Source organism: Netta rufina, assembly GCF_964035555.1.
Source record: "Netta rufina genome assembly, chromosome: 19".
NCBI classification, from domain to species: Eukaryota; Metazoa; Chordata; class Aves; order Anseriformes; family Anatidae; genus Netta; species Netta rufina.
In genome coordinates, this window is record NC_140143.1 from 3,452,267 (window position 1) to 3,463,895 (window position 11,629).

General features: G+C 44.7%; 1 protein-coding gene across 1 annotated transcript in view; it reads left to right on the forward strand.

Annotated features, from left to right (window-relative positions):
• CACNG4 (calcium voltage-gated channel auxiliary subunit gamma 4) overlaps window positions 1-10,881 on the forward strand; it is a gene marked incomplete at both ends in the record, with an annotated part of 37,257 nt that extends 26,376 nt beyond the window's left edge. The window contains 3 exons of the mRNA XM_084298412.1: window positions 4,358-4,441; window positions 8,965-9,105; window positions 10,343-10,881. Coding sequence (XP_084154538.1) covers window positions 4,358-4,441; window positions 8,965-9,105; window positions 10,343-10,881 — 764 coding nt within the window. The remainder of the gene's footprint in view (window positions 1-4,357; window positions 4,442-8,964; window positions 9,106-10,342) is intronic.
• Window positions 10,882-11,629: the final 748 nt, after the last annotated feature.

The window sequence follows — 11,629 nt, forward strand, 5'->3', positions numbered from 1 at the left end:
GCAGAAGCTGTTGATGGAGGAGGCAGCAGCTAGACCCATCTATCCTCATGTGTCTCCCACCGCTATCAGATATCGCCTCCCGAAAGCTCGTGCTCAGAGCAGGGAGATGGAAATTGCTATTGACAGAAGTACCCCGCAGACAAGGTCCTCTGCTGCAAAGCTGCTAGCGTCTTGCTTGGTGAAAACCTATTTTAAATGACAACAGAACACTATGTTTTGGAAAGACCTCACTGGGTACGTTTTTCAGGATTGGGGGGGTGGGGAATAAAAGTACAGCCTTGACAAATATCTTCAGACATTTAAGCACTCTATCTTCCAGTGCTGATTTGTGCAAACACTTCCAGGGCATCGGGGAATGTTGTCACTGACAAATACTAACCACGGGAAATGGATGTTTGGAAGAAATGGCTGATAGTATGACCAGCAATGATGAGATCATGTAATGCATCCGACATTAGGAAAAAAAAGTTTAGTCAAGCTTGCATCCTCCAGCATTAAGGATTGCTCTCAGTGATCGAAATGTATAACCCCATCTAACACTTCCGCAACAATACAGGCAGCATTACTGAAGGATTATTTGGGAAAGATCAAGGAAAAGGTGGCATGTCAGCATAAATTGTGATCACTGCTTTGATTTACTGTTGAAAACTCTGTGTACTTGAGATCCCAAACCCCCAAACAAAGCTTAATCTTGATTAGGCACTACAGTTCCCCCCCTTATCATATTATCTGAGTACGTCACATTCTGATTATAGGTATCTGAACACTTAGTGAGGTTGAGAAGTGTTAACCTTTGTAGAAGAAGCCCTTGAACACAGAGCAAAGCCGAGTCAGAAACAATTTGCAGTTTTTAAATGCCAACTAAGTATGCTGCAACCAGTGGGAAAAAAAAATCTTACAGCATCAGCAACACTTCAGAAAATTTGCCTCTTCCTTATCATTAACCCAGATCCTGAAGTCCTGGCTCTGAATGCAGAATGAAGTTATTATTATAAGGAGAAAAATGCATTATAATATTTGTATTTCTAAAAGCATCATTTAAACATATCAGTAATCATTCAAAGAAAGGCATAATACTTACAGCATCTCGGTGGGATGTTATATCTTACTCTCAAGAGGTATCCAGAAGTGCTTCTCAATATTTTAGTACCTGTTAGGCAGTGATTGCAGTTTATTTATCTCTCTCTAGTGGATACAGAAGTACAAGTTAAATATTCCATCTTCCCCTCCAAAGGATTTAAGGGACTGTATCCCCGTTCTCAGGCAAAGAAAAAAATCACCCTTCCACACCACATCCTGGTGTGGAAAATAGCCTGTGGGTGCCTTTACTGAGTGGGGACCAGTCGCCACATTTGTCTATGTATTTTTTCGAGGCATCCTCCATGAAGTCTTTGAGAAGAGCTTCAAGGAGTTCTGACCTTGTGTAGATACTGTAGAGTGGTTGTTCGTGAATTTAATACAAGCATTTCCTTTTTTCTTTTGCATTGTTTTACATGATAGGGCATGGAGCTGGGTATTCCACCAATACTTGGGGAGAGGTGTGCTACTTCTGTATTTAAGTACAAGTAAGATTGTGCTTTTAAAGCTGGCCACTGCTTCAATAGCTTCCAGCCCAGCTACTTTTAATTTTTCCCAAATCTGAGTTTCAAAGTCCATTGTAATAATAATAATAAAAAAAAGTACTGTTATGTTTCCTAGCAAAACTTTGTTTCTGGTACTTTGGGGATTTAAAGACCCCTCAATACACTGTGGACTACAAGAGTTCTTGATAGCAACTTCAATCCTTACCAAGAATTTAATAAGCTGTCACTGAGATATGACACCTATTAAGTTTATGGAAAAAAATTATCCAGTCTGAGGATGCTATTAGTTATTAAATATTGTAGTCACTGAAGAGAACCCTGATCCATGATCTTAACAACAGCAAAACTATTGGGAAGAATATTTTGGATTCCCAGGCTTTAATACATGTCCAAATTTCACAGCCATTTGTGCTTTTTATGACAATGTTGGCCAGAACAACCAATCACCAAATCCCTAAAAACTGGAAGTGGGAAAGAACTCTCAAGCACCATTACAATTTTCTGTTTGGGGCTGATTATTTTTTTCCACCTCTACCAGACTTGGTGATACTCTTCTATGTGAAGGACTGTGGGTATAAAGGAGCAGGAAATAAAGGTCTCCAGCCTCAACACTGGAGAAGCCCAGACACTAACACAACCCATCCTGTCCTGCTGGCATGTTTCAGCCCTGCAGCAGAAGGGATGGCTTCATGGACTCATTGTAAGAGAAGCTCTGCTAAGGGGCCCATTTCATTCAGAAGTTTAATAATCTAAGGCCATTTTTCAGAGGCCAGCCCCCCCATCAATCCATCAGTACTCTGACACGAGTTGCTTGGGGAACGTTTCAGTCTTCTTGTCTCTTAATTGAGTTTCTGGAAGCAGGACATTTATATGGGCTGTCATCCCTGCCTGAGCTCTGGTGTCTGACAACAAGCAGAAGCAGTTGGAGAGAGCTCCCACCTGCTCGCATGGAAGCTGTGGGAGCTCTGTTACCTGTGAAACCTCTGCTTTTCCATCAGCTCTGGAAAAATTAACTAAATTCAAAGTTATTGAAGAAGTACATACAGACAGAAGGACAGACCAGTCTATATCCACAAAAGCAGAGTCATTGAAAGGCCTGTTTCTGTAGGAATCAGGGTGAGAATATGATTTAATTTATTTATTTGTTGAATGGGAGAGAAAAAAAATCATATTCTGAATGCATTTCCTCTAAATTAGCCCACCGTAGTGAAAAGGCTCAAAGAAATGACCATCCAGTCTCAGGGGCCCTATTACGCTGGGAGGAATTTAATTTCATTGTGTGAGCTTCCATAAAAATAAGCGGTGGGATCTTTAAAATCTGAATTTTGGATTGCCTTGCTGGAGAGCTGCAAGGAGCAGAAAGCAGCCGATGGCAGAGGGACGCACGGGAGGCAAGCGGCAGGAGCAGCGCCCGGCTGGCAGGCTCTCAGCCGCCTTGCGGGCAGCACCAGCGTGTCACTTCCACACCCAACGTGAGCCACTTACGTGTTGTTCACAGCCTTTGAAAAGCTGTGCGGGGAAAGCCTGAGCCGTTCCCACAATTAGAGTAGCTACATCATTTGCTGGAAGAATTAAATGCGCTGTAGTAGCAAACCTGCAGTTGACACTCACAGGGTGCAATTGAAATCCTGCGGATTAGTAATTCTTTTGAGATCTTTGTAATCATTGGTAATAGGTAGTGAAATAAATCCACAGTTATATCCTACAGACTGCAGCTGTGCTTCTGTTAAAGCAGTATTAACTGATGGTTTTTAAATCCTTCTGCCAGCTAGAGCTGTAAGCACTGAAACTCCTGTGCAGAGGATAACTCATCCTGGGTGATGTATGCTCCTGAGCACGAAAGTGCTGGTTAATGAATAATGAAAGCACCAAGGCAGAATCACACCTCAGGGCTTCTCTCCTGCAGGAAGCTCTCTGGGGAGACCTCCCCATGCAGCTCACTGCAGCAGCAGACTCAGCCATCAGCTTGCAGCTGAGACCGGCTGCAGCGAGGTACGATCGTGATAGAAAGTAAGACAAAATACTGATACAAACCTTTATGCAGATGGACAAAGTGCTGAACTTCATTTTGTTCAGCCAACTGTGGGATTCATCCATCTGATTCCGGTGTTGCCCCATCAGGTCTCAGGAGTGAACGCTCATGGCCTGACTTGCTGCACAGGCACCCAGTTAACTAAGCAAATATGCCGTTAGGAAATGAACCAACCTTGAGGGGACATAGGGGTTTAAACTGCAGCAGGAAGAGATTTATGGACTTGTTTTCCAAGCCTAGAGAGTAATTGAAGAGGCGTCAGACAGTTCAACGCCCAGCAGCTCTGATAAGGGACAGCAGCACCTCACTGGGGACCAGCACTGTACTGGTGCCCAGCCTCACCGTGGATTCCCAGCCCTGGAGCAGGGACCCAGAGCGACAGTCATGCCAGGAACAAAAAGCAGCTTTACAAACTCAGTATCCTTGCAGGATAAGCAGGGCACTAAGAAAGTAAAGCACAGAGAGATTAAAAAAACTCAAGAGAATTATATTAGTGGCAGACTTCAGAAAAAGAACACAGGAATCCTGGCTCTCCCTTCCTGCAGTTAGGCTTCAGGCCAACCTGCCCAAAATTTATGACCCAAGAGACGGTTTCTTGATGGCATAAAAGATCAGTGGCGAATCAGTTGCATACGTAAATTATTTTCCACAGAAATAGGAAAGGGAAATAAAGCAGAGCTGGCAGAAGCCCATCTACCTGGTCCTCTTGCATATATGTTATGTTTGCTTTGTTTCCATTTAGGAATCTACAAAGGACATTGCTTCCGAATCAACCACTTCCCTGAAGACAATGACTATGACCATGACAGCTCAGAGTACCTTCTCCGTAAGTTGAAAAGTAATGCCTTGTACACAGAACTAGCAGATCAACAAAGATTTGCCTGGGTGTCTCTTCTGCAGAGCACAGTCACAGTCATATTTATTGCAAGGGCCTGGCCCTCCCTCAAGGACCTCCATTTTAAGGGTTTCCTTCATCCACAGTAACTTACACAATTGTGGTGCCTGTTCTTTTAAAATTATATGGAAATATTCAAAATGAAAACCACAGCTGTCATTCCCAGATTAGAGAGGATATTTTACAGAGGGAGCGTTTACCTGGTTACTGTACTAAAATTGGTTTGAGGAGTGGGTTCCTGCCCATGAGGAAGCTTTTCCTATTGCTTAAATCCAGCCCTTATGCAAGCCTCATCCTTTGCAGCTGCTCTGAGCTACCTCCCCATGCAGTGAAATTACTGCATTTTAGGAAGGAAGCTGAAATTTCTGCAGATAACAGCAAAATCTCAGTATGAATGTAGGCTGTGGCTTCTCTGCATGGGCAGCCAGCCGTTGGTGCTTTGTGCCACTGTGAAAGCCCTCACAGAAGTTATTTCATCCACCAATCTGGTGCTTGAAATAAGGACAATTGTTCTGTCTTCCCCCCAGTGACCACTCACTCAGTTGATATGCAACGTCCTGGAACCTGAGTGTGAAACTTCATGAATCCTGCAAAATTTGAGTTATATTTCCCCTTCCCCTTGGACGCCTTGCCTAGCTGTTTCTTTTGCACAAAAAAGCTGACCAGCAGAGCTGAAAGCAATGCCCTTTACAAGAGAAAGAAACTGCAGTTCACAAGGTGTTGGGAAGGCTTCAGGGAGCAATGAATGAGGCTGCTGGCTGAGACATCCAGCAAAGCAAAATGCTCCTCAATTACACCGCTATTAATTACCTGAAACACCACTTAGAGAACCACTCTGTCCTTCTGCTCACTTCTGGGAAACAACTTCAGGTTGCTAAGACAAGAAGAAAAAAAAAATCTCTCTGAAAGAGTCTGCTTACCAGAAAACCTGGATCTTTTTTCATCTTTACTCTTGTCAATTTAGATCAGCTGTAGTGCTTGGGTGACATGATTTCAGTGCTTGGGCGATGGCAGACTAGCAGAATATGAGCACGGCTGCATTTATCCTTCATGTAAAGCCTTGGAACTAATGCGAAATTGGTGCCAAGTCAGCTTTAGGAAAGAAACATCATTAGTAAAAGGACTGCAAAGGAAAGATGAATTAAGTAGCATCTTGATAAAAGTGTATTATGCCTTCTTTATTTAGAGAAAAGATAGAACTGGGAAAAACAGTCTACAGCTGCTCAGTAAGACAAGAGATGGGTAAATTGTTTGTAAGTGTACTTGTGACTGATGATCCTAAAAGCTGTTTTCAAAAGTGGCTATGTGCAAGCTTAAAAAGCCAGTTGGCCCAACCCTTTATGTTTTCTGCAAAATCAGGATCCAGGCACTCCACCCTCAGAGGAGAGCTCACTCTCTATATTCTGCACAGATAGGATTCCCCTGCTTTCACTCCTAGGAAGCAAACTACTGCTTCAATTAAAATGAATACAGTTGTTTTAGAGATTGCTGAAAGGTTATGTACCTAAATCAAAAACAAATGAGGTCATATGTATGTGTAATAAGGACGAAATCATTGTCTAATGAGACACAGAGGTATTCACATCCCATTTACAGGAGACATGATGCTCTCCTTACCATTTTTGCCCTCTACAACACTTTTGCAACTTGCTGTCCCTGTATCAGCCACCAGGATTTTTAGCCACCAGACTTCGGCAGGGCCATGATGGGGGCAACCCTTCCTGTTCACCTAAGGGAGGTAAAAGGGAAAACTTTGGTTCCTGTTCAAGCAGCCCTTGCTCAGATGAAGGCACCGACCCTGTGTGCATCTTGTGCTACTCAAAGGTCAGCATGCGGGCTCTCAGCCTGCTCCACAGATACTGAGCTAACCTAGACTCCAGATAAGTGTAAAGAGATGGAGTTAGCAGAACTGAGCCCCAGTTCAAAACCCTACCGAAATCAGTGAAAAAATGCCTGATTCTAGGAGGCTTCCAGAGTGTGGGTAGGAGCAGGAATCTGGATTTTGCTCTTTTCAGGCTGCTCCCTGCAAAATCAAAGGAACAGGAGCCACGGTGACTACAAACACGTGCAAAGAAGCTTTAACTCCTCCTGCTCAGCTCCCTCAGCCGCCTACCTCCTGCTTTCGGAGGAGAAGGAAAGCGGGAGGAGGGCCAGAGCCCGCAGCCCTGCAGGCTGAGCGGCAGAGCCCGCTGCGGCGCTTCCCCAGAGGTGTCACAGCGCAGAGTGCCGAGCAGCAGCCGATGCAAACAGACAGGACGGTAAACAAGGGGGAAAAAAAAAGCAGGGGAGAGAGCAAAAACCAGATTCCCTTAATGTTTTCTGATGTGCTGTCATTTTATTACCAGTATTGGGAGAAATATGTAAATTCTACAGGGTACCTATGGGCCTCCTTTTAAATTTCAGAGCTAAAAGTCCCCATTGTACCCAAGAGAACGCTGTATGTTTTGTTTCTCTTCACATTAATTACCTAATACGGAAAAATTATCTCTGGGGCATTTTGCTAGATGTAATACAACCCACCCAGTGTATTTGGCATGTCTGGGAAGTCCCTTCTGACAATATCAGTGAAGCATTTTAGGAAAGCCCTTTAATTTAACTAAAATCAGTATAAACAGCCTGAAGATAAAATACAGAAAACGACAACCAGAACGAGTGGCCACAGCAGATTTTAAGCCTATGCAGCCTTTTTCCAGGACACCAACAGACAGTGATTTGGGGCACCTCCATGTCGGGGAGCACAAACAAAGCCTGACATCGAATCTTTGTCTAATAATTGACTCTGAAAACCGACCCAGAAGTCAGAGCACCGTTACCTCTGACTGCATGCGGGGGTACGCCCAGGGCAGCAGAATGGGCTCTCGGCCCTCAGCGGGCTTTGATCAGTGACCTCACATCCTCGTTACTTGGATGTGCCAATTACTGCAAAACACTCTGTGAATAATAACGCGTCTGACGGAGCTGGGTTTAGCTGCGGTCAGAACATGCCCCCTCGGTAAAGGACGCGTGCAGCGTTGTTGCCAGGTTTGGTAGGAGATGTACTTTTCTCGCTGTTGCAGATCGATACAGGCACAAGCTTCCCAGGCAGGGACTGTCTTTTTGCTTTATCTTTGCACCATCCTAATGAGCCCTGGGCCTGTCGCTCGGGCTCCTGGGGGCTTTGCAGCGCACACAAAAGCAATGCTGTTATTAAATGCCCAGCCCTGTCCCTCTTGCAGTCAGCGGGAGTTTTGCCACCGGTCACCAGGGGAATCGTTAGAAAGCAATTCACTAAATTGGGAACGCCACGGCCATCAAAAGTAAAATGAGAAAGCATCAGCTGTAGCATCTGGCCGTTCCTCCCCAGGTAGCAGTGCCGTTCACAGTGCGTGGCACCCGGGAAGATGGCACCCGGGAGAGGCCGTGCTGCTGATGCTCCAGATGGCCTTTTTTTGGCAGTTTGCTCCTCAACATGCACCCAGCCCTGGGGATCCCCACATCCTCCCAGTGTGCCATGAGGTTTGCACCCCTCCCTGACACCAGCCTCTGCCCCCCAGCCCGAGCACCTCTGCCTTGTACTGCTCCTGCTGACGTGCCCCCACATCTCCCCCCGGCTTTGGGGCAACCCTGCTGTCTACAGCACTGTCCTGTACCTGATCACTTCTTTAAAAACATCCTCTCCACATGACAGGATAGCCCAGCTCCTCTCCATGTAACAGCATAACCCCTTTCCAGAGCTCCTACCAGGTTTTCCCCCTTGGTTTATACAGCACATTCTTCTCTCTTCTAGCACCTGTTCGTCCTTCTTCAGTCCTTTTGTTCCCTTCCTGCCGCTTCGCTTTCCGCTGTTGCCTAGCCTAGAAATGACCCTACCCTGAAAGCTGGCCCAAAGCAGTGGTTTAGGTTTTTGTGCAGGGATTTTATAGCCCATGCTGATGAATGGACTGAAGCATACAGAATTTTAAACGACTCCACTTAGCTGTCAGGAAAGTAAACACAAACATCCAGCATACACGTCTTAAAATCTCTCCCATAGAAATCTGAAAGGTTTCTAAGTCCTAAATACTCAGCAGGAAAAGAAGGGCTGTTAGCTGTGCTCACCTTACAGGTGTGCCAAGCAGCAGATCTTCTGCTGAGGCCGTCCCCAGACGTTGCAGTATTCGCAGTCAGCCCATGAATTTTTCAGTGCCGCTCCCTGTGTGATGCTGGCACTTGCTGTTACTTATCAGCAATGTTCTGGTGGCAGTAACACTGGACTTCCTCCTAGAAGCTGAAAAGATTAAAAGTGTTCAACTGAGAGTAGCCCCACTACATTGGCCACCCACCTTGTCTCCCAAAAACCTGCCCAGAAGTGCAGATCTGTGGTAGCTGCAGCTAAAACAAGGGGTTTGGAGACTTTGTCATCTCTGCACTAGCACCTGAGGAGGTATCTGAAATGATTACTGTCTGTCATGTTTTGCTTCCTATCTCCTCTGCAGGCATCGTCCGTGCCTCCAGTGTGTTCCCCATCCTGAGCACAATATTGCTGCTGCTGGGAGGGCTCTGTGTCGGAGCAGGGAGGATTTACAACAGCAAAAACAACATTATCCTCAGCGCTGGGATTCTCTTTGTTGCAGCAGGTATGTTCTCCTTAAATTGAGTCCTTAAGAAGTGCTGCCTTTTTGGGACTGAAAATGCAAAAGTGCAACTTGGTGGAGAAGCCACCAGCCCAGCAAGATGCCCAGCGTGGCCTAGTCAGGGGCAGGGACCCAAAAATACCCAGGGGCAATCAGTGCTCTGAGTCTAACTGGGAGGAGAGGTGGAAGGACACCGCCTCACATCCACGGCTCTTCTTCCACTCCCTGAATTTCCTTCCCAAAGCCTGAATTCTTTCAGGATATTCTCATTGCAGTGGGCATTGTGTGATCCTGCAGCTTTACACTGCTGATCTGCTGATACAAAAACCAGGAAATCCCGTTTGTGTTGCTCACTCCTGATGAAGGCAAGCCCAAGGAAAATGAGTCAGATCGAGCTTTCAGGCTGGCCACAAGGCTTCAAGGACAGATGCTTCCCATGGAAAATCTCATGGGCAGATCTCTCCCTATATCCCTTTCCTGGAATGAGAGCATGACCAACATCATGCTAGGCACATTTCTTAAGAAAGAAATGTTTTCAAAGCTCTAGAGAAGCTTTTAGTTTTCTTGAAAAAGAAATTCCAGGAAGCTAAAGCAAATAACATGCAGTTTGTACACGACTTACATTTATTGAACATTAGATAACGAAATAAAAACCTGAATCAGGCAACTCTTATAGCCAGGACCGTTTTTTTTCCTCTTATATGGTGACAGATAAAAAAATCACCTATGCTAGGTGAGCATGTTTTTCACACTAGAAACATCTGAGAGAGTCAGGCACATTGTTAATAGCTTTCCCTGAAGCTCAGATTAAGCATGCTACATTCAGATGAAAATTCAACAAGGTGGAAGACAACTTATCTTGATCGAGGTGAACAGCCATAGCCCTGAGCTCAAAATGTATTTTTATTACTATTCTGAATGTTAGAAGCCCAACTAACAATATTAGAGAGCTCCCATATGCTGCTTCCTTTCCACCATGCCAATGAAGAAATGGGGACAAATCCTGCTGAATCTTTTAGAATATTTAGATGCACGTGATGTGGGTATGTTTTTGTTTTTGTTTTTGTTTTTGTTTTCTGTTTTGAAGAATAAATGAAATAATTAGATAAATAAAAGAGTAAATAAATGTAATGCGATTTCCTGGTCATAATCTTAGAACCATTCAGGTCCAGAAAGTAACATGGCTTGTATTTTAACTGTCCAACCACATAACAACTGACTTCTGCTTTTCTCTCTCTAGGACTAAGTAACATCATAGGGATCATTGTCTACATATCAAGCAATGCAGGTGACCCAAGTGACAAGCGAGATGAGGACAAAAAGAACCATTACAACTATGGTTGGTCTTTTTATTTTGGAGCCTTGTCTTTTATCGTGGCTGAAACCATAGGTGTTCTGGCTGTGAACATTTATATTGAGAAGAACAAAGAGCTGAGGTTTAAGACCAAGAGGGAATTCCTTAAGACTTCTTCCAGTTCTCCTTACGCCAGGATGCCAAGTTACAGGTACAGGAGGCGGAGGTCCAGATCCAGTTCTCGATCTACAGAGCCTTCTCCGTCTAGGGACATTTCTCCGGTTGGCATGAAGATAGCAAGCACCATTCCCATGAACGAAATTTCCATGTACACCCTTTCCAGAGAGCCCTTGAAGGTTACCACGGCTGCCAGCTACAATGCAGACCAAGAAGCCAGTTTTCTGCAGGTTCACAACTTCCTTCAGAAGGAATTTAAGGAAGGACTCCACGTCAATATGGTCAACAGGAGAACGACACCTGTTTGAAGTACCTTCACTCCTCGTGCTTTCTGAAGAATTATCAAAACAGAACAGATCTGTCATGAAAGAGAAGGAGCGATGTGAAAATACCCTCTCACCTCTTTAATTGTGGCATGTGTTGAGGCAGCAAGTGGGGAACCTCTGGACCAACATAAAGATGTTACACGCTTGTAGCTTTTTTTGAAGCTATTTGGAGTTTGTTTCTTTCAGTTCTTGGTGTCACGAGATGAAGGTAGTTCATGTCCCTGCACTTTTGTAGTGTGTACAAAGTCTTGGAGAAACTGTGAAGGACTTGCCACCGGTGTGTTTAAAGGATTACAGAAGAATTGCTGTATGATTATTTTTTTTCTAAATTGAGATCCCTTACTACAAACTTGCAACTATAATTTATAACCAAGCCCAAGGATGAATACAAACTACTCCTCAAGTGATCCACTTCCATTTGACACAGCGTAAGCTTTGCCTCTTTCCAAAAAAAAAAAAAAAAACAACAACAACAAAAAAAGAAGAATATTTTTGAAGGCGACACTGTCTAAAACTGATCTGTGCTACTGAAACTGTAAAGCATCCGTGTGCTGAGTGTTACAGACTCCCTGACGGGGCAGTAAGGGTCTCCTACCTGGGGGTGGAGGGCATCCCTCGGGGCAGCACGGGTGGGGACGCGAGGGTGGGTGCAGCGCGAAACGCCTAGCAAGGGAAGGATTAAAGTAGGTGGGACTTGAGCATATTTGCAAACATCATTTCTTGCCTAACA